Genomic DNA, 21379 nt, shown 5'->3' on the forward strand with positions numbered 1-21379 from the left:
GACAGAGTTAGCTGTCTGAAAGGAGCCCCTGGGCAGTCCTGCGGTGCCCGTGAGATAGCCAGGGCTTAGCTGGCTTTCTGCTGCTTCCGAGTGCTACCCAGCACTGGTACCAGGCTGGGGAGCGCTGCAGCTACGTACCCCCATGGCAGGTCCTGTGATGCTGAGCCTGACTCACCTTCTGTCCCGTCCGTGGGTCTCTCCCTGAAGGTTTCCTAGCACTTCCACAGTGTTAACGATTTTCCCCCCAGCGCCCTCTGAGGCTGATGGGAATGAGGATCCTGGCTGTACTAACGGGAAGGGGATACAGTTCAGGGTTAATGTCTCAGCTCTGCTGCAGCCACCTTGGGCCTGTCATGGAGGGTGAAAGCTTGAAAAGCACCTAGGTGGTTTATGCCCCCTAATTCCCATTGAAAGTCACCGGGATTTAGGCTCCTCAGTCACTCCTAAACTGCTTTTTGGAAAAGTTACCCTGAATCTTTCTGGCCCAGCTCCTCAAAGGTAGTTAGGCTCCCCTGGATTTCCTGGGCCTCTAGGTCTCGGTTTCCTCGTCTATAATAATGCCCACCCACCTTTGGGGACAGCTTTGTGCCCCATGGCTGAAAAGCACGAAGGGTTTTATTTATTCATTTCTCCACATCCCGTGTCTCTGCCCTGCCCCTGCAGCGGTGGCTTTGGTTCTAACCTGAGCCTGGGCCAAGCTGGCACAATCTGCAGGCAGCTCACGCTGAAGTTCCAGGTTAGAATGTTTGATCTAACACCCCTTAGTGCAGGGGGATCCCAGGGGCACTGAGCGCTGATTCGACTTTCCCAACTGTCGTGCTCTTGCTTGTGAAAATCCGAATGTTCCCTTTTACTCTTGTTCTGTTTTGTTTTTCATTTACAGTTGCGATCGGCAGGTGCCCAGGTCATCCAAGATCTGATTTTTGATGCCAATTCAATTAGCAATTTGGATTTATCAGACAATGGTAGGTACATAGTTTCTTTGACTTACAGTGAGTTTTGTCACCATGGCTGGAAGCGTTTCCTTTGAACCTTGGCACAAGTCTGTGTGCTGCCAGCTACAGAAGCCAAGATAAACCCCCTGCCAGAACAATGATTGAGGTTGAGGTCCCCTCAACTGCTGTAGAAATAACCGTTTAAAAGATGAGACTTGTTTTGATGAGGGGTGACTAACTGCGACTCTCTGAGCTGCCATATGTGGTTATATACTGGGGGTGGGGGCCACATCTGGGTATGGAAATTGTATGGCTGGCCCTGAATGCTCACAGAATTGGGGTTGGGTTGCAGGAATGGGTGCAGGCTCTGGGATGGGGCCAGAAATGAGGAGTTCTGGATGCAGGAAGGGGCTGTGCGCTGGGGTTGGGGTGGGGGTTGAGGGCTCTGGCTGGAGGTGTGGGCTTTGGGGTGGGGCTGGGGATGAGGGATTTGGGGCGCAGGAGGGTGCTCCAGGCTGGGACTGAGGGGTTCAGAGGGCAGGAGGGGGATCAGGGCTGGAGCAGGGTATTGGGGCACGGGAGGGTTTGGCTGCAGGCTATGGGTGGCGCTTACCTCAAGCAGCTCCCAGAAGTGGCGCATGTCCCCCCTTTGGCTCCTACGTGGAGGCACGGCCAGATGGCTCTGCTGCGCACTGCCCTTCACCCCTGCAGCTTCCATTAGCCAGACACCAGTTCCCAGCCAATGGGAGGTGTGAGGGCAGTGTTTGGGGTGGGGGCAGTGCACAGAGCCCCCTGGCTGTCCCTAAATGTAGAAGCCAGCGAGGAGACATGCCTCTGCTTCTAGGAGCTGTGCAGAACTGCATCACATGTTCACAGAGCAGCCACAGACCCTGCTTCCCGGCTGGAGTGCGACAAGCCCCAAACCCCGCTCCCCAATGGGAGCTCGAGGGCCAGATTAAATCAGCTGGCAGGCCGGGTGTGGCCTGTGGACCGTAGTTTGCCATCTCCGTTATATACAGTATTGCTCCATTCCTGCCCTTGCTTCTTTGTATAGCTATTCGTAGGCATGCTTCCACATTTCCATGGCCTACTTCTTCCAGTACTCCAGGACTCCACTGCTTTAGTTCGGTGCCTGTCTTCTGCCCCTGTTAGCACAGGGCAGTAACAAGCACAAGGAGCAGCAAGTGGCTGGCATGCTGGAGCTGTGCTTCGGTTAGGCCTGGTACGCTTCGTTCTGCTGGAGCGTTTTTCTATCAGAAAATCCCATTTGGCTGAAATAGAAACTTTCTGCGGGAGCATGTTAATGTCGATGGAATTTTTGACATTATCCAAATGCTTTAGGTTTTTTACTGAAATCAAGAGCAAACGTTTCCATTGATGGCAAGTTCATGTTTTTTTGAAAATTGCATTTCTCAGCAGATTTCTGAATTCTTTGGTTTAGTTCCAATTAGGAACAAAAATCATTTTTGACATGGCAGAATTTCTTATGGTTCCTGCCCTGCTCTGGTCGTTTGTATGTGCCCGTTTCCTTCTGAGCTGGGCTGCACCAGGGGGACAGGAGTAGCTTAGAGAAGAGCAATTCTGTGCTAATGGGACTGTTGTGTGGAGTAATTTTCCATCTGTGTCTGGTCAGTGGTGAGCAAACTGACAGCGGTGTGAAAATGACCAATTTGGTTACCAGGCCCGTTGGCTGCCTGCTGGCCAGACACCAGACGCCTCAACAAGTGTTGTGGCGATTTCACAGGGCATTGCTCCAGAATCGCAGCTTGGTTTCCACTGTGCCAGCACCATTCTGCTTTGGGATGGGTTTCCAGTTCTTTCCTCCTGGCCTGGTTTGGTTTCGTGTGAGTTTTGGTCTGGTAGGACTTCACTGGAAATTAGCAACGACAAGCCGTCAACGGCTTGTGAAGGAGGGAACTCCCTTCTTGAAACTCCCCGTTGCACTTCCCTATTTATCGGTTCTGATGGAAGATTTCCAAAGTCTGTGTATCCCTTGTCCTACCAACGGGACGTGGGCGAGTAGCGAGGCGACTGGAGCTGGCTGGCTTTACCACTTGCCATGCCTGTGGAGCCCTGCTTGGCTTGTCACAAGGCAGTCGCTTTGGCTGTATTTTCTGTATTTGAATTCTGGCTGGCCGCCATTTATTGGACTTCAAGGGGTTCTGTTCTGGGCAGGGAGGCAGCCAGCTTTCCCTGTGGGCAAGCCCCACTTCTTGGTTCTGGGAGGACTCCTGTGCCACCTTGCCATGCTTCTTGTTGAGCAGACAGCCTTCTCTGAGCCCGCTGACAGTGTGTGTCCGTGGCTGCCAAGGCGAGGAGCTGATCTCCTGGGTTGTGGACACCTTCCCTGCCGTCAGAAGCATCGTCTCATTTCACTTCAAGACGGGAGGGAAAACGCTGGGAGAGAACTGGCTGAACTGGGCTCCGTCAGCAGGCAGGAATGCTCACAGCTGCCGAGCAGCCCCCCCGGCAAGGGTCCTACGCATGATCATGCCCGTCCCCCATCCCCAGGCTCTATTCCATCTGCTCAGCCAGGGGCCCTGGTAGGAGCAGAGGCAGGATTGTTCTGCTGGCGCTGTCCACTCCACACAGGAGCTTAACAACCAGCCCTGGAGAAACACGGCTGTCTGAAAGCAGAGCCTGGGATAGGTAAAGCTTCCCGGGGAATAGCCCACTGAGATCCCCCACATACCCATCCACTCTGCGAGGGCACTAGCCTCCTCGTGCCAGCAAGTCACTGTCTGCCAAGGTTGCAGTGCCCTGAAGGTGGCCAAGGGACAGACTGAGCAGTTTGTCGATCTCCGTGGGTCTGTTCAGATGGGGATGCGCCCTCAGCGTAAGTTTTAGCAGCATCTGGTGCTACGATAGCAAAATCTGGGCTTTTCTCACAACCCTCCTGCTGCAGGCGTGGCTCCCGGTTACCACATCTAACTCTGCTCCTCCCTGTTCGTGCCACGTGTCCTTGGGGCATTGGCAGTCACGAAGTGCCAGACACTGGTCACGGATCGTCATTGCTGCTTTTGTGTGTCATAGGCTTTGATGCTGACATGGTCACGTTGGTGCTGGCGATAGGCCGAAGCAAATCCATTAGACATGTCTCCTTAGGAAAGAATTTTAACATCAAATCCAAGTAAGTGTCACGTGACTCATGCGTGTAATGAAGTGAACTTTAACAGGCATAGGCCTGACCCCTGATCTGTATACACACTAGATGTGTTGCAGGTAGTCAAATTACATTTATTCACTGCAATTGCTGCACAGACTGTAGCTTTGCGTTGTTAATCACCATGGGCCTTTAAATGATGATGCTCTTGTAAATCAGAGGTACCAAAGTCACAGAATCATCTCATAGAAATGTGGGGCTGGAACAGAGCTGGACGTTAGCTGGGGCAGCCCCCTGTGCCAAGGCAGGGCCAAGGAAACCTAGACGGGTTTGGCCAGCCTGTTCTTAAACCTCCAGTGCTGGGGATTGCACAGCCTCCAGTCCAGTCCCAGTGTTGCTGAATTTCCACGGACTATCATGAGCCCCAAAGGCCTGCGGTGTTTGCCTCAGTGCTCAGCCTGGTGCAGGCTTGGGGGTGAGCTCTTGCTGCCTCAATTCAGACTGGAACAGGTGCAGAGAGAGGCTGCTGGGTGATCAGGGGACCGGAGAGAGCCTGTCGTATGAGAGGAGACTCAAAGAGCTTGAGAGACGGGCTGATTGCGCTTGTAAATATTTTGGTGGGTCGGGGGAGAGCTGTTTAAGTTAAGGACAATGTTGGAACCAGGATAAACTGCCAGGCATATGTTTAGGCTGGAAATTAGGTTTCTCACCATCAGAGAGGAGGCTGTTCCAGGACCTCACCCAACAGGAGTAGTGGGGCAAAGGACCCAACTAGTTTGAAGATGGGACCTTGATACATTTATGAAGAGGATGATCTGACGGGGTTGCCCGTGATTAGCAGGGGCCTGGACTCGATGGCCGTCCCTGCCAGTCCTATGTTCTTGGGTTACTGTCCAGCTGACATAATGCAGAGGCCTGAGGTCTCAGGGGCAGGGACACAGCAATATGCTCTCCCTCTCTTAGGCTAGCCAACAGGGAGGTGCAATTGAGTACCTCTTGGGCAGGTGCTCAATGCCCCAGGCTGGCTGCAGCTAGGCCAAGGCTGGTGGCTTGCAGGAGAGAGGGAGGTGCATAGGTGAGCCATGCAGTCAGTGTAACGTCCAGCCGCAATGGACGCTTCCCAGCTCAGTGCTGACTTGAGCCTGCATCAGGCTCTGCTGTGCGATGGGGAAAGGCAAATGACCCCTCTGCATCTCCTCCGCAGGGACAATCTGGCTGACGTTCTCCATCGGATTGTTCAGCTCACGCAGGAAGATGACTGCGTAAGTGCTTGCTGTGGTGCCAGCTCGGAGCCCCATAATTGAACTGTTCGCGCTGTTTCCTCTGAATTATTCCCATTCATTTCAGAACCCCCAGGCCAGCTGTGAGACAACTGGCCATTTTGTGTTTCAGTTCAGATGCAGAACGTGGGAGAGTCGCTGTCTCTCTCTTCCATGGAGTCACTCCCTCTGTGGTTGGTGTTAATCTGAAAGGAATGGTCAGACTGAGTAATAAATGCTTTTCTCGCTGCGTTTGGGAGAGTATAGGAAAGGAATCAACAGCTGGTAGAGTCTAAAGTATAGCTGAGGGAGCAGGAGAGATGTGTGTTGTACGTGGGGGGGATGGATAACAGCCCAGAACAAAGGTGATGGGCTTCTGAAAATGTCACCTGTTTGGAAGGGTCTAATATCCTAGGGCCTCTTCTCAGGGCATTGAAAAGGCAATGAAGATTTGTCTAGGCCAGGCAGAGGCCAAACCCTTATGTCAGCGTTACTGACGCTACATCGACCTAACTGCAGCAGCCTTGACTCTGCCGCTCGTGGCCGTGGAGTTATTAATTCCACATAGCAGAGCAGTTACACCTGCAGGAGCGAAGTTTAAATGTAAACTGGGGTTGCCACCTTTCTAATGGCCGGTAACTGGACGCCCAAGGCTCTGCCCTGTGCTCTGCCTCTTCCCCCAAGGCCCTACCCCATCACTCGCTCCTCTCCCCGACTCCTCCCCCCTCGTCGCTCGCTTGTTGGATCCTCTCAAGGAGCCTTCCTGCGGGTAGGAGGCAGCGCCAGCTGAGCAGAGGCTGATGTGGGTTAATGACCTGGTGCCAGTAACTGGACTTTTGGTTTGGGTGCCATTTAGGGTCGAAAACTGGGCACCTGGCAACCCTAAATGGCGCCCGGATGCAGGAGCCCAAACCCAGACTGTCTGGGTAAAACCTGGAGGGGTGGCAGTGCTAGTGTAGACACTTCACAGCGAGGCCGACATAACTGCCCTGCGACACCCTCGCTCTGTAGTGTAGCCCGGGCCTCAGCTGCTTCGATTTCACCTTTGTTCCTCCTCCTTGTCAGCCTGCTAGTCCTCCAGGCACCTACAGAGTCTTCCAGGGAATACAGGCTAGACCAGACTTGAATTTCTAATGTGAAGAAACCCCTTTCAGGCCTATCCCCATCAAAGAGACACAAAAGGGGCAAGGGCACTGATGTTATTTAATCTTTGCAGGTCTCCTTTGAAGGAGAAAACCCACTGGTGCATTACAGAGTTGCTGCCACAGGCAGAAAAGGTCTGTGCAGCCCAAATCCCATTAAACAGGCCTTTCCCATTCATGTGATTGTCAGGCTGTTAGTGAGTGAATGGCAGCTTTCTCCTCTGGGATTGCCCCCTCCTTCTGCCGAGGTTCAGCGGGATTGAGAGGCCAGGCGTGGCTCAGACTGCCCCGTGTTGTTGTCTGTGCTTTCCTCCCCCGGCTCTTGCTGCTTTTCTGCCTGTGGTAGGGGCCAAATGATGTCTGTCTGTCCGTCCAGATACTTGTCTGGCCCCCATCATAGGAGTATCTGAGCGCCTCCCAGTCACCCTTGCTGTACTCTGGGGAAGCAGGGCATGGCTAGTGCCCCACAATAGAGGTGGAAACCTGAGGCACAGAGAGGCTAAGTGACTCACCCAGGGTCACACAGGAGTCAGTGGCAGAACAGGGATCACATCGCCATCCTTCCCCTGGCACAGGGAAGAGGGCTCACAAATTCCTTTCTCTCTGCCCCTGCCCCTCAGGTGCTCTTGTCCGAGGACAGCTCTGCTTTGGCTTTGGCCATTCCCCACGCATAAGGAATGCTGGAGCTGCTGAGCAGAGGCCTCTCAGGTAGGATGGAGCTACCTGCAGGCCTCCCGCCCGCTCCTGGCCTCATGCAAACAGCTTCCAGGTGCTTCCCTCCACGTCTTTGGTCTGGCCCTAGCCTTGTGTTCATTAGCTTGTCCCCTGCACTTACTGGCTGCCAAGGCCTTTAGGCAACAGAGCTAGAGCACAGCCCATGGGCCCGTCCCAGAGATGGCAAAAGGCTCGTGAGCTGCACAGGGCACTCTGGGGGGCAGGGATTCCCTGGCTGGTCCCATCACGCAGGTGGCCCAGTCTGTGTAGTTAGATGGAGGGGCAACCTGCTCCCTTATAAAGCCCGAGGGACTCTGCAGCACCAGCACCTGATCTTTTCTCCCTCCGGTGTTTGTCTTCCAGCCTCTTCAATCCCTGTCCGTGGCCGAATCGCGACTGAAATTGGGAACCAACGTCCTCCTGAACGCGCTGGGCAGTAACACCAGCCTCAGCATGGTGGACATCAGCGGGAACACCATTGGCGACACCGGAGCCAAGATGCTGGCCAAAGCCTTGCAGATCAACACAAAACTCAGGTAGCGAGTGTGTGCGTGTGTAAGGGAAAGGCAGGCGGGCGGATGCTGGTAAGTGCTGAATCTCAGCACAGCATGCCGGCTCTTGTGGGGCGCTGCTGGGCCACGTTCCCAGAGAGGAGAGGAGCGTGCTGCCTTGGGGGGTTTGCTAAGCTGTGTAATAGCCCTAGGAATCACGGGGTTTCCATTTAATAGGGCAAGTGGCTGGTGAAATTTCTACCACTTGTTTAATGAAAACATACTGAGACTGATCCTATAATGGCAGATTCTGTCTCCCCCACAGATCCCCATTCCTCCATCCTGCCTCGCATCCACCCTCTCCTCCCAGCAAGCTCTCCTATGCTCCTTGGCTTTGTTCTTGCCTCTCCGCGCTGCTCACCTGCCCACTCAGGCTGCTTGGCCTCTCTGTCGCCCGCATGGCTGTTCTGTGTGCTTGGCTCTGAACCATTGGCACCTCAGCTGCACTGGGACATCTGCCACCAGCAGTGCCTCAAAGTAAGTACAGTGAGCTGTGACGTGATTGACACGGTGTCCCCCCACCCATCTCTTCTTCACCCCCTTCAATTCCTCCCCACCCCCAGTGTACTCTCCCCTCCCCCCACTGCCCCGCTCCCCCGAGGATCCCTATTGCCCCTTTCTGGTCTCTGCGTCTGTCTCATCTCTATCTATGGTGCTTATCCGGTGCCCTTCACTGTAGTATCGGCACCTCGCAGCCTGTAACTGATTTATCCCCAGGGGATAATGGAGAACCGAGGCCTAGACAAGCTAAGTGACATGCCCAGGGTCACTCGGGATGTTTGGGGTGGACCAGGAATTGAACTTGGATAACTTACAGCTGCTTCGCCCCCTTGGCTGTCCTGTCCTCTCCCTCTCAGCCATTCGGTGTCTCTTGGGCTCAGCCCTGCAGAGAGTTCTCTCTCTCCTATTGCGAGCAGCTGCTTCTGCGGCTGTGCGACATCTGCTGTATGCACAGAAATCCTGGGGGGGTGGGTCTGATCCAACTGCGCAGGAAGCACCTATGAATGCTGCCCTGGGGAAGGCTTACATGTGTGCAATCATCAGCTGGTGTTAAGAGGGAGCGCTGAGCCCCCTAGTCTGCGCCTGTTTAGATGGACCGTTTGTACATGCTCATTCAATACCAGCTGATTATTGGCGACGTGCTCCATAGGAATGAAGGACCGAGTAAAGGGAATGCCTGGATTAGATAATGGCTAAGCCTCCATGGCAGCTGTATGGCAGATCAGCCGTCTGTTACTCTGTAATTCAGTGTCAAGGCAAGTGCCTGTCAGGGCTGATTACCCCATTACCTGGCAGTGCTCTGCACCCTCAGTGTCATGGGGCGGATGAGGCTCTTCGCTGCAAGCTGCAGCCACATCTCCAGGAAGGGAAAACCAGGGCTGGGTATCCCAGGCTTGCAGCTGCCAGAAGGAAGCTGGGGCATTGCTGGGGCATGCCCTGTCTCCCTGTTAGGCACTGGGGGTCATGTGGCTGAACTCTTGATGTAAGTCAAAGATCTATGGAAATGGCAGTGCAAAGCCCACAGGCTCCCCATCAGCCAGGCGCTGTCCTTGTCCGTCTCCAGCACTGGAGTGCAGTGATCTACCGTGGCTGGCCCCAAGCCTCCTCTGCAGTGAGGGAAGCCCCGAGCGGGTGTTAAGGGATCGCACTGTGGAGAGCGAGTGCCCTTTTCCCCTCGCAGCCCAGCTGGCCATGCCCGCCCAGGTGCAATGTCACTGTAGCGAAGCGAGACTCACCGGCGTGGCACCTCCTGCTGGTTATCCTGGGAACTAACTCGATTCCAGCCCAGAGCACCCTCCGCAGGCCGATGTCTCATTTGCCGCTGGCCCTCATGTCCCTCCTGGACCCTGGTGCCCCTTACCCTGGGTTCTGCCCTCTGCAGTACCCCTGCTCTGGGTGTCTCCTCCCAGGGGAACCCCCAACCCTCTCATCCACCTTGCCTCAGTGGCTACTGTCTTCATCTATCCCCCGCTCCCTGGGGCAGACTGCAGTCTGTAAAGGCCACTCATCATCAGCAAGGGGGCTGGACCTGCTGCTTTTGCCTATCCCTGGGCTGCCCCTCTGCAACCTCAGCACATTTGTAGGCCGTCAACGAGGCCTGCAGCCTGGGGGTTTACCGGGCTGGAGCTCCCCAGCCCCCCTTGCCCTTCCCCAGCCCTGCTCCAGTTCAGGTACCTTCCTCTCAGGCAGCCAGGCCCTTCTCCCTGCAGGACGGGAGAGAGACTCCCCCAGCTCCTAGCCCCCAGCCCTCTCATCAGGGCCTGCTTGGCCCTAACTGGGCTGGCCACAGCTGTGGCTGCTTCCCCAATCAGCCCAGCTTGGCTGCTTTGAACTTTTTTCCAGCCAGTGAGAGTGATTGTAGTGGGGCAGCTGCCCCTGTTCTCTGTGAGTGGGGCAGGTTTCCCACTACAATCACTCTCACTGGAGGATGGCTACCAGCTTTGGCTCCCCTCTCTGCTGCGTGACAGAGGGGAGCGGGCTGGCCAGGCGCCGACCTCCAGTTTTGCTGCCTTCTCCCCGCTGCTTTTGTGCCTATGGGTCACTGGCTTTCACTGCAGGGCCCCAGGACTCCAAATCTCCTGTCCAGTGGTGCTGAGAGCCGGAGGAATTGCCTTCACCCAGCAGTGGGGCAGAGATGGGGAGCCTTCTCGATCTGGAGCAGGACTCGTTAGTGATCTCAGTCCATTCATTCCTGCATTTCTTCTCTGACGAGAGAGAATTGCAAACCTCTCTGGCTGGTCACGTTCCCCAAGCCAAGCAGAGCAACGGGGGAACTCGCCCTTACATGTAGATATCACAGTAGAACAAGGCAGCTTAATAACTTGTTTTGCTAGTCACGGCGCGAGGCTGGGACTGCTGATCCCTATCTAGCCATGGCCGCCAGTAGTTCTGGGTGCCCATTTCTGGCTCTCCAGTTCTCCAGCACGCAGCTCACTAGCTGCACCTCCCAGGCCCCTGCCCCTGCCCCTGCCCCTGTCCCTTGAGTGTTTGATCCTTGCCCAGCACTGGTTGACAGATGTCCTTTGCTGAAGCAACAGCAAGGGTGTCCTGAGCCTGTGTATCTCAGCCTCAGAGGGGTGGATCTGGGAGACCACAGGCCCTGCAGGCAGGTGCTGGGAGGGGCTAGGTGGCCTGTGGAGAGCCATTTCCCCTCCAGAGGATTCTGGGATTAACCACCTGGCGTTGGGCAGCGGGGTCACCTCTCACTGCTCTGGCAAGGTGAAATTTGCACATCAAAACAAGGCAAACATGGGCCTGGCCGGTGTCTCTGAGCTCATGTGCAGCATTCTACTTCACTTTGGCAGGACCTGTCTCATGGCCGGCGTGGCCATGTCTGCCAGCCTCAGGTTAGCCCGGCCCCAGGAACGGCTGACAAAACCTCTCCTGGCTGAATCTGCACCCTTGGCAAGGGAAGGGAAAGTCACAGCTCCCTCTGTTCAGAGCCTTCCTGACCAGGAAACTCCTCTGGGTTGCCTAGGGCTTACAGGGAAAAGATCCCTCTTCACTCCGTGATGTTCGCCCCCGCGCTCTGAAATCTGCATTGGGAGTCTGTAGCCAGCTCACAGCTAGGACTCGTCCATTCGCAAAGTGGCAGCAAGAGAACTCCGTGGAGTTTAATTCACACCTGTCACTTCAGGCTCTGTGTGGGTGCGCTCTGATTGCAGTTTTTCTGTTTCCATTTTGCTCAAGGCAGTGAAAAATCCCAGTCTCTCAGCCCTGTTCTTTAACCCTCTGGTGCCTGGAATTTACCCACTGCAGCATTGCCAAAGACCTGCCAAAATCAGGGGGTAGGCCCCCGGAATCACGAGATTGACTTTAAAATCATGAGATTTTGAACTCATGGGTTTGATTTCTTTGGTGCCTGGAGTCCGGGCTTGTAGGTGGCATGCAGTCTCCTGCCTGGGAGGGCAGTGGTGGTGGTTTTGCTGCAGCATCCCTTGCTCCCTGTGTGCGGGCCCCCGGTAGTGGTTCTTGCTGGAAATGAACACAGCAGCCACGCGCTGTGGAGCAAAGAGACCTCACTGAGACCCCGTTCAGTGCCTGGCAGCCTGCCCGGATGTTAGCTCACCGGAAAGTCCCCGAATGTGTTGGGCTGCTCCAGTTCCCAGAACCACTCTGCTTTTCATTTTGGAGGCACTGGGATACTGCAGGGAGGGGTCAGATAAGTCCCCAGAGAGATTTGCCAAAGAGATGGGCTGGATGGTTCAGCCAGCCCAATAACACCATTCTAAACCCCAGCCAAAACCCTGCTCCCAGCCCCCCAAAACTTGGGGGCAGTTCAGATCTTTAGTGTCCCTCGTGCTGGAGAAGAGATAGGCCTGTGCTCTGTATAAGGAGAATTCCTCATTGACTCTGCCAGCCCTGGAGTTTTCTAGCTCCCAGACTAACACAGCCTACAGGATATCCTTAAACCCTGGCCTGAATTTAGCAGTGGTTCTCGTACCCCTGGGGTTATACAAAGGTCATCCAGAGGGTGCAGCAACTCATCTAGATATTTGCCTAGTTTGACAGCTGGCTACGTAAAAAGCACTAGCGGAGTTGGTACAAACTAAAATTTCATACAATGGCTTGTTTATGCTGCTCTGTGTACTATGCACTGAACTGCAAGTACAGTATTTGTATTCCAGTCGATTTATCATTATATGGTAACGATGAGAAAGTCAGAGATTTGTCAGTAACAGTGGGCTGTGACCCTTTTGTGTTTGTATGTCTGATTGTGTAAGCAAGGAGTTTTTAAATGAGGTGAAACTTGAGGGTACACAAGACAAATCAGCCTCCTCAAGGGGGTATATGGTTTTGAAAGGTTGAGAGACGCTGGGCTAGAGGATCTGACCTAATCTGTGCAGTGAGCCCCTCTCTCTGGAGTGGGCTGAGCCAATCCCCTGCTGAATGTTGGAGAACTTTGTATCTGGAGTGCAACCTCCGGCTTGGACAAATCTTGGCTTCTAATATGCTGAAAGCACGTGCCTTGTGAGGGGGAATTGTTCATTGGGGTTCACCCTCTTTTGTCTCTTCCCAGGACAGTAATTTGGGACAGAAACAACACCACGGCCCATGGATTCCTTGATGTTGCCCGTGCTTTGGAAAGGTAGGGGCAGTGTAAAGCATGTGCTTTAACTCCTCAGTGACATGCAGGTTTCATTGCCTAGTAGGGAGTTCTGCATTGGGACCGGAGTCGTTCTCGGATGGGATTCCCACTAGCCCCTAACCCTGTGAAACTAGACAGCTGATATTGACAGCGCACAGCAGGGTCTAAGTCAGATGCCAGGAGACAAGAGCACCGGTGGGTTCGCCCTTGGATGAGGGTCTGCCTGTGGGCTGTTCTGCCATCCAGGGAGTGGGGATAGGCTGTGTCCAGTGTGTTGCTTTTGGCAAGCGAGGTGCTGGCTGTGGTGAAGTGAAGCCTCTTTTAATTGCATGTGGGGAGAGGGTGGGCAGGCAGCTGGCTGGATGCAGTGGGAAATGGAGATGCGCAAGGTGCTGTAACTAGAAGGCAGGCCTGGGAAGGGCCCGTGTAACCATGTGCTGTGCCCAACCTTTCTCCACCACCTTGCAGCCACAGATCTCAGAGAGCTGCTTGACCAATAATGAGCTAAGCCTCAGCTCCCCCCCCGGCTCTCGTGGCAGACAGGATGATCTGCTGAGAGCTCGAGCTCCAGCCCCAGCTGAAATGGCTCCATGGCTATTTTTAGCGCCAGAGTACAAGCCTGAATCTGTACTCTGAGACTGGCAGCCAGGGGGTTTGGGCAGTGTAGACGTACTCTATGTGTCCGTGTGCACCCGCTGCTGCGCACTAGATGCTCCGCAGTGCACTTTGATCTGCCTCGCTTTGAAACAGGCCTAGATTAAAGTGCACTCAGATAGTGTTCATGCGAGGCAGCGTGGTCCGCGCTGACAGCTAGCGTGCATTAGGTTAGCACGTGGCGGATTTACCTGCCGGCTTGCTGTGAACTAAGTTTTCGTGCGGACAATCCCCGAGGTGCTAGTGACGGTGGGGTGCCTCTATCTTTAGATTCCCCAAGATGAGAAGGGTCTAATTCGCAGCCCTAAAAAGTGGGGCCCTTCAGTGTCACAAGCTGGGCCCCCAGAATCACGTGTCACTTGTGAGAATGTGGGCTGTACCACATGAAGCGTGCAGTCTTGTGCTCCATGGCTTACAGCGTCAATAATGCCTGGCTCTGACACAGCTGTCCCAGTAGCCTTGTGGGCAGGGCACTATTATCCCCATTCACAGATGGGGAACTGGGGGCTCAGTGAGTTGCCAGGGTCACCCCAGCAGTCTGTGGTGAGCAGGGACCCTCCATCTCCCAGGGCCTCGGCTAGTGCGCTACACACTGGACCAGCCTTCCTGCAAACAATACAGCTGCCTGCATACAACAGGACAGTGAGGCGCCACCAGCTATACAGAAAAAATGCCCCACTTAGGCCTTGAAAGGGTTTCTTCTCCCACCGAACACTTTGGTTGTGGTGCAGCGCAGGGAAGTGATAATGCATTGGAGAGCAGGGAGGAGGCAAGATCATACAGGTGCTGGGAATCTGAAGTTACCTACCCTTTCTCCTTTGGATTTCTCCGCCTGTTATACTGGGTTTCAACCTTACTCATTTACTTCCTCCTAAAAAATGTGGACTGGAGGTGCAGACCCCTCTGGCAATGTTAGACGTAGTCTGCGGACCCCTAGGGACCCATGGACCCCCCAGTTGAAAACCACTGCTCTAGTACAGTGAATAGCACACACTGGAGATGCGGCAGAAGGTGGTTGAGAACTTCGGATCCAGGCTTGGATCAGAATTCTCTGACCCTAAACCATCTATAATCCAAATCCCACATACACCATCTCACGGCTTCACAGCATAACGTAGCTGGTGCAGCCAGTCATAGTCTCTCTTTTATGTGGGGGAAAGTCAGATGTAGCCTGGGTTTGCTTCACTTTCCATTTCTGAGCACTGTGTCCGTGCAGCAGAAAGCTGGCAGCATCCAGGGGCGGCTCCAGGCCGCAGCACGCCAAGTGCGTGCTTGGGGCGGCATGCTGCGGGGGGCGCACTGCCGGTTGCCAGGAAGGCGGCAGGCAGGGTGCCTTCTGTGGCATGTCTGCAGAGGGTCTGCTGGTCCTGCGGCTTTGGTGGACCTCCTTCAGGCGTGCCTGCGGAGGGTCCGCTGGTTCCGCGGTTCCACCGAAGCCGCGGGACCAGCAGACCCTCTGCAGGCACGCCTGTGGGAGGTCCACCGGAGCCGCGGGACCAGAGGACCCTCGGCAGGCACGCCTGCGGGAGATCCACCAGAGCCGTGGGATCGGTGAGCGGCAGAGTGCCCCCCGCAGCGTGATGCCGTGCTTGGGGCGGCGAAATGTCTAGAGCTGCCCCTGGCAGTATCATGGAGATTTAGGAGAGAGTGGGTCTCGCAGCTGGAGGAGACTTGTGCCTGGCTCTGTCACTGTGTGGACTCGGGTGTGGTGCTGCCCCTCAGAACTCATCCTGCGAGGTGGGGATAAGAATTACACTCTGGGGTGAAGATGCTATTCTTGGACTCAGAAGAGTCAGGTTCAGTTTCTGGCTCTCCCACATGCTTCCTGTGAGACCTTTGGCAAATCACTGATCTGTCCCCCTCCCAGTCCAGTCTGCCAATACCTTCCCCCCTGCAGGAACGACTAGAAGCTAAACTCCTTGCTGGGAGGTGCTCGGACCCCCTGGGGATGGTGGCCATGTGGGTGCGGAGGCGGATAAATAGGGCAAGCCCCTTGGGAGGGAGAAGGGCTCTGAGCTCCTCAGCAGCCAGGTGCTACAGGAGTGCAGCATGTCGTCGTTATTTACCCAGGCAATTCTGCAAGATGTTTGAACGAAGTCGGTTTGTTTTCCAGGGGCAAAGTTCACCCTGTGTGGGGCTGCAGCTGAAAGGGCACATGCAGAGCCATTTTGGGTTGGCAGGGAAACTTCTCTGCCCCTAGTATTGGCCCTTCAGGCTGAAGGCTGCCAAGTGACCTGTAGGTGCTGAGGGCTCTCTGTCCGCTGGGGGATGAATGCAGCAATGACCTCGTCCCCTGCGGGTGGGAGGGTAGCGCAAGGTGGGGGCTGGATGCCGGATGGACCCACCCCAGCCCCGTTCTCATTGTGGAGCTGGAGGAGGCCCAGCTGAATACAGGTTGTTCCAGTGACACTAACTCCAGCCGTTTCACCCCCCAGGAATTACACCCTGCAGTCTATGCCGTTGCCAATGAGCGATGTGACTCAGGCTTATCGGAGCAATCCGGAGAAGACGGAGGAGGCTGTCCACAAGGTAGATCTCTGGGGCTGGTGGGGGTGGGGACGGGTCTTTCCAGCCCAGTCTCCAACTCTGCCTGCTAACTGGGCCTCTTGCCTGCTGCAGATGCAGTCTTTCCTGGCGAGGAATCAGATGCGGCGGACCCTGCCTAAGCAAACCTTCCGGCTGCAGCAGGGAATCGTCACCAGCTCCTCAGAACAGGTCAGAAGGATTCCGGGCCAGTCACATCTGCCTGCTTCACTGTAAGGGGCTGGCCAGAGGGCGTGTGGATTGCCAGCCAAGGCAATGAGCCATCTAGTCCAGTACCTGTCTGTGCACTGGACATCTGTCCCACATGCAGGGCCCGCTGGAAGCCCATGGCTGTGGTGGGAAGGTTCCCCATGGGCTCCAGCGGGCTTTAGACGCTCTGTGCACATATTCTTGCAGTCCCTTCCCCTGCTGGTCGGGGATTCCTCCTGCACGCCAGGGCTGAGTGCTGTCCCTCCATGCCAGCCATCCTAGCAGCAGTACTGAGCACACTGCCTGCTGTGTGCTCACCTGGCCAGGCGAGAGGCAGAGACTGGGATGGGAGGAGGAGGATCGCTGCAGGGTAGTGCGGGGAAAGCGGGCCTGGGAGGTGACTGTCACGGAGTCTGGCCCTGCACCCCTCTTCCTGGGACCCACAGTGACTTTTATCCAGCCAGTAAAACAGAAGGTTTATTGGACAGCAGGAACACAGGTTACAGCAGAGCTTGCAGGCACAGTCCGGACCCCTCCACTGAGTCCTTCTGGGGGTTCAGGGTGCTTGGATCCCAGCTAGGATCCCCTGAATTCCTCCCCATAGCCCAAACCCAAACTGTCCTGCCTCTCCTCCTCCGGCCGAAAAAAAACCCTTTGTTTCCTTCTCCTCCGCCCAGCAGCTCCCCCTCCCCCCTGCCGGCTCACATTACAACCTGACTACCTGTCCCTCACCTACAGACATCCCCTGCTTTCCCGTTCCCCACACAGACAGTCCCTACTCCATCACAGTGACACTAAGAAGAAGTGGGGGAAGAAGGTAGACGGGCTCTGAGGAAGATCGGTGAAGGAGAAGAGCAACCTGTTGGGAAGGATGGAGGGAAGAGAGCAAGGCTGAGGCAGGGTGAGGCAGGAGGCAGGGGAGAGCCTGGAGAAGCCAGGCCAGAGGAGGGACAGCATAGGGGACGGAAGGGTCCTGCCGCTGATTTTGAGCTCGCTTTGTGCCCATATGCTGGGGTCCCGGCTTGTCTGATCCCGGTTGGAGGGTCCATAGGCTGTCCCTCTCACTCCCAGCTCCGAGGTGAGTGCCATGAGCCCCGTTTTCCCAATGGAGAAACTGAGGCATGGAGGGTTTAACTGGCCTTGCCAATGTCACAGAGCTAGGGACAGTCTGGGTCTGCTCCCGCCCAGCCCTGTGCCCTGCCACCAAGGCCAGCTTTTCTCAGGACCTGGGGGCAGGCGTGAGCCGCACACTGACACTGGTGCTGTGCTCTAGATGGTGAATGAGATGTGCACCAGCCTACAGAAGCATGTCGATGCCCTGAGTGCCCGTCTGGGCCGAGAGGTGGAAGCCAGTGTCCTCTGTGCAGAAGAAGCCATTCGGGAAGCAAACCTGTCCATCAGCGTGAGTCTCCAGGCCGTGCCTGCTGCTCTGTGTGTGCTGTCCTCCTGCTTCCCAGGTCCAGCCTGGCTGCCCCTTTGCCGCAGGCTGCAGCCAGGCCCAGCCGCGCTATTCTCAGGGTTTGACTGAGCTTGCAGTACAAACCCCAAATTGGCTCCTTGGACCCAGTGCCCCAGACAAAGGGAAGTTAGCTCTGGGGCGGAGGTTGAGTCATTCTTCCAGCTATGCCGTGACTTGGATGACAGCCACCCGCAAAACAGAATTTCTCAAGTCTTTGGCCCCAGCCCAGAACCAGCGAGTGACTCCCCTAGCCGCATTCTCACCCGAGGTCAAGAGATTAACTCGGATTTTAAAGCCATTAAGCTTGTGACCAGTAACATGAGTCTGGCTTACAGCAGGTTAAAATAGGGTGGCTGCTGGAGAGCAAAACTTTCCTTTGCTTTTAAAGGGAAGTGTTAGGGTTAAAGGTGAAGGGTTAGGGTAGGGTTAGGGTTAAAGGGAAGGGTTAGAGTTAAAGGTGAAGGTTTACGGTAGGGTTAGGGTTAAAGGTGAAGGGTTAGGGTAGGGTTAGGGTTAAAAGTGAAGGGTTAGGGTTAAAGGTGAAGGGTTAGGGTAGGGTTAGGGTTAAAGGGAAGGGTTAGAATTAAAGGTGAAGGGTTAGGATTGGGTTAGGGTTAAAGGAAAAGGTTAGGGTTAAAGGTGAAGGGTTAGGGTTGGGTTAGGGTTAAAGGGAAGGGTTAGGGTTAAAGGTGAAGGGTTAGGATTGGGTTAGGGTTAAAGGGAAGGGTTAGGGTTAAAGGGTTGGGTTAGGGTTAAAGGTGAAGGGTTAGGGTAGGGTTAGGGTTAAAGGGAAGGGTTAGGGTTAAAGGTGAAGGGTTAGGGTAGGGTTAGGGTTAAAGGGAAGGGTTAGAATTAAAGGTGAAGGGTTAGGGTTGGGTTAGGGTTAAAGGGAAGGGTTTATTGGGCTTTTCCCGAGGGTGCAGGGCTGGAAATGTGAATGGATCGGGGAGTGGGGCGGAGCAAAGAGAGTGTCAACAACGATTGGGGGCAATCAGACAGGCTGCTGGTAAATGAGCCCATGGAGATGAACGTGCTCACTACCCATAACTAGGATGAGGAGAATTTTCTTTGCCAGATCTTAGCCTGGGCTTTGAGAGTTGGGAGCAAATCAATTAATTGGATTCATGTATTAATGGGCGGGAGGAGCCTCATGGCTCTTGAGCCCCTGAAGGCCCCTGCCAATCTCAGCACCCCCTCCGCTGGGTCTGGTAAGGGGCCTCTGTGTGGGCCGGGGTGGGGGAGAGTTTGGGGACGGGGGAAGGACAGCTGGAGGGGCAGCAGAATCCTGGCATTGTGCCCCTCCTGCCATCCATGTGCTGCTCATGAGGGGCTCTCTGTGACATGGGGGGGGGCAAGCCTCCATAGCTCTTTGGCGCAGCCCCACACCTACAGGGAGGGACAGATCCTGAGGAGTCTATAGGGGGTTGTTTGGAGGCTGGCGTTCTTCCCAGGCTCACTGGGTGCCTGGCGGCCCAGGGGGAGAGGCTCCCCCAGAGAGGCTTGTGGGAGCTTCTGAGGTGCACTGGCCTCCTGACTCTCATGAGGTGCCCCACCAGCCTCCCTTCATTGGCAAGGACAGACTGGAGGCCCCAGCAAGCTTCTGATGGCTCATCAGGAGCCTGGTGCCCTATGCAGGGGCTGCCCCAGGGGTCTGCAGGGACAGGGCTTGCACGCAGGGGCTGCCTGCTTCTGGGCGCCCCCAGGTTCTGCAGGGACGGGGCTCCCCTCACGCGCAGGGGCTGCCTGCTTCTGGGCGCCCCCAGGATCTGCAGGGATGGGGCTCCCCTCATCTGCACCTCAGGAGAGCCACAGAAGGGGCCGAGGGATGCCTGGTATGTACTGCTCCCCATGGTCACTGTCCGTCCGCCTGCCTCCCTTCCGCAGACCTTGTCACGTCCCTAGGAAGGGATCGCCTCTCCTGGGCTGCGCCTAAGGACAGTGACAGGCAACTGTGCCCCCCGCCCCAGTTGAAACTACTGAAAAAATGAAGGAAATTCTCAGACAAACTTTGAAGGGTGATCTCAGCAACAGAGAGGTGAAAATCCTTGTATGGATCTTGCCACTAGTAAAACAAACCTCCCTCCCTGGCCAGGAAACCATCAGAGTAACTGAAACACCAACTGGGAACCTCCCATGGCCGGTGCCTTGCCTCTGCTCCGTGAGAGAAGTTTGTCAGGATGTTGGCTCTGGGCCCCCGGCTCCCCAGCGGGGAGCTACTCACGCTGGTTTCCTGGGCTGGAGCAGTGTCAGCTCTCTCCTTCAGCTGCTCGCTTTAATGCAGGAGAGAGGGATCCTAGCTGACATGCTGGCATGTGTGAACTTTGCCAAGATGGCCCTGTCTGCAGTTTTCCACCTCAGGGGGACTGACGGGGATTGTTCCTAAGAGAGAAACCCTCCACTCCCGCTCGGAGTGAGCACAGGGGTCTGTGCAGCTGCTGTGGAAGAGCCCCAGAGGTGTCACTGAGACCTTGTTCCTTGGAGCCGGTCTCTCTCCTGGATGGGCCCATGCAGGAGCATCTCCGATTCCTGCCTGCTTCACAGTCAGCCCCTTGTACCGCCTGAGGAACAAACTCTGGGGAGCTGCAGAAGAAACTCTTTGGCGCAGTCCCCCAGCGAGTCAGACCATCCATTGCTGACAACAGACACCGGAAGGGGGCTGGGCAGGGAACGGTCCCTGTGGTGGTTCCCACCTGTTTCAGTGGCGGTGATTGTTTTCTCTCTGCCTCTCCTAGCACTAGGCCCCCTCTGCTGGGGGCTGGTACTGCCCAGGCAGGTTCTCAAACCCCAAGGGATTAATGGCTGTACTCAGTGCCTAGACATCCCTGCAGTGGGATAAACACAAGAGGATTCTTGTTGACTTCCGGGGTCAGGCGGTGATGAAGGGCTCCAGTGAGACTTAATCCAAGATGATGCTGTCAACGCCGTGAAGATGCCAGAAGGGATAAGGAGAGGATCAGCATCCAGGAGCAATGTGGCCTGCCCTCGCGCTATCCATTAGGGGAAGAGGAAAAGGCAGCAGCCAGGAAATAAAGAGCAGTCAGCAAAGAGCTGAGAGGGAGAGTCGGGGATTAAAGAGAGAGCTCAAGACACAAGAGAGGCGGGAATGTCTGGAGCGGCAGGTTCAGCTCCCAGTTCGGGGTGACAAGTGGAGATTGCAGGGCGTGCCGTGAAGCCTCCCCACCCTTTGACCTTGGGTAGCGCTCCGTTCTCCAGGGAGCAACACAGCCTGCAGGGGGCATAAGGCTGCAGACGAGCAGAGCAGGGCTGGTGCAGCAGGAGGCTGGGGGTCAGGAGCGACGGGTGTTGGCAGAGCCGTGGGAAGCCCAGGGCTGGCGCAGCAGGAGGCTGGGGATCAGGAGCGACGGGTGTTGGCAGAACCGTGGGAAGCCCAGGGCTGGCGCAGCAGGAGGCTGGGGGTCAGGAGCGACGGGTGTTGGCAGAGCCGTGGGAAGCCCGGGGCTGGTGCAGCAGGAGGCTGGGGGTCAGGAGCGACAGGTGTTGGCAGAGCCGTGGAAAGCCCAGGGCTGGTGCAGCAGGGCAGGATTGAAGGCATCCTCAGAGCAGTGGGGGAGGGGGAGACCCTGGCTAAGGCTTGCTTACGTGAAGTGGCAAATACCATTGCAGTGAAGGGCTAAATGTTCAAAGGGACCTCTGCATAATCCCTGCTGGGGAAAGCTTTCCGGGGAGAGCGGGGGCTGTCTATATCCGTTCACCTCTGGGATTTCTCTCTCTCCCACCAC

General features: G+C 55.7%; 1 protein-coding gene across 2 annotated transcripts in view; it reads left to right on the plus strand.

The window, feature by feature from the left end:
• Nucleotides 1–21379, plus strand: part of CARMIL2 (capping protein regulator and myosin 1 linker 2) — a 123930-nt gene that overhangs the window by 42445 nt on the left and 60106 nt on the right. For both annotated transcript variants that reach the window (XM_075061316.1, XM_075061315.1), the window contains exons 18-25: nucleotides 884–965; nucleotides 3969–4065; nucleotides 5243–5300; nucleotides 7517–7689; nucleotides 12725–12793; nucleotides 15883–15976; nucleotides 16067–16162; nucleotides 17454–17582. In XM_075061316.1, the coding sequence (XP_074917417.1) occupies nucleotides 884–965; nucleotides 3969–4065; nucleotides 5243–5300; nucleotides 7517–7689; nucleotides 12725–12793; nucleotides 15883–15976; nucleotides 16067–16162; nucleotides 17454–17582 (798 nt within the window). The remainder of the gene's footprint in view (nucleotides 1–883; nucleotides 966–3968; nucleotides 4066–5242; nucleotides 5301–7516; nucleotides 7690–12724; nucleotides 12794–15882; nucleotides 15977–16066; nucleotides 16163–17453; nucleotides 17583–21379) is intronic.

This window comes from Chelonoidis abingdonii, unplaced genomic scaffold (assembly GCF_003597395.2).
Source record: "Chelonoidis abingdonii isolate Lonesome George unplaced genomic scaffold, CheloAbing_2.0 scaffold0006, whole genome shotgun sequence".
Taxonomy (NCBI): Eukaryota; Metazoa; Chordata; order Testudines; family Testudinidae; genus Chelonoidis; species Chelonoidis abingdonii.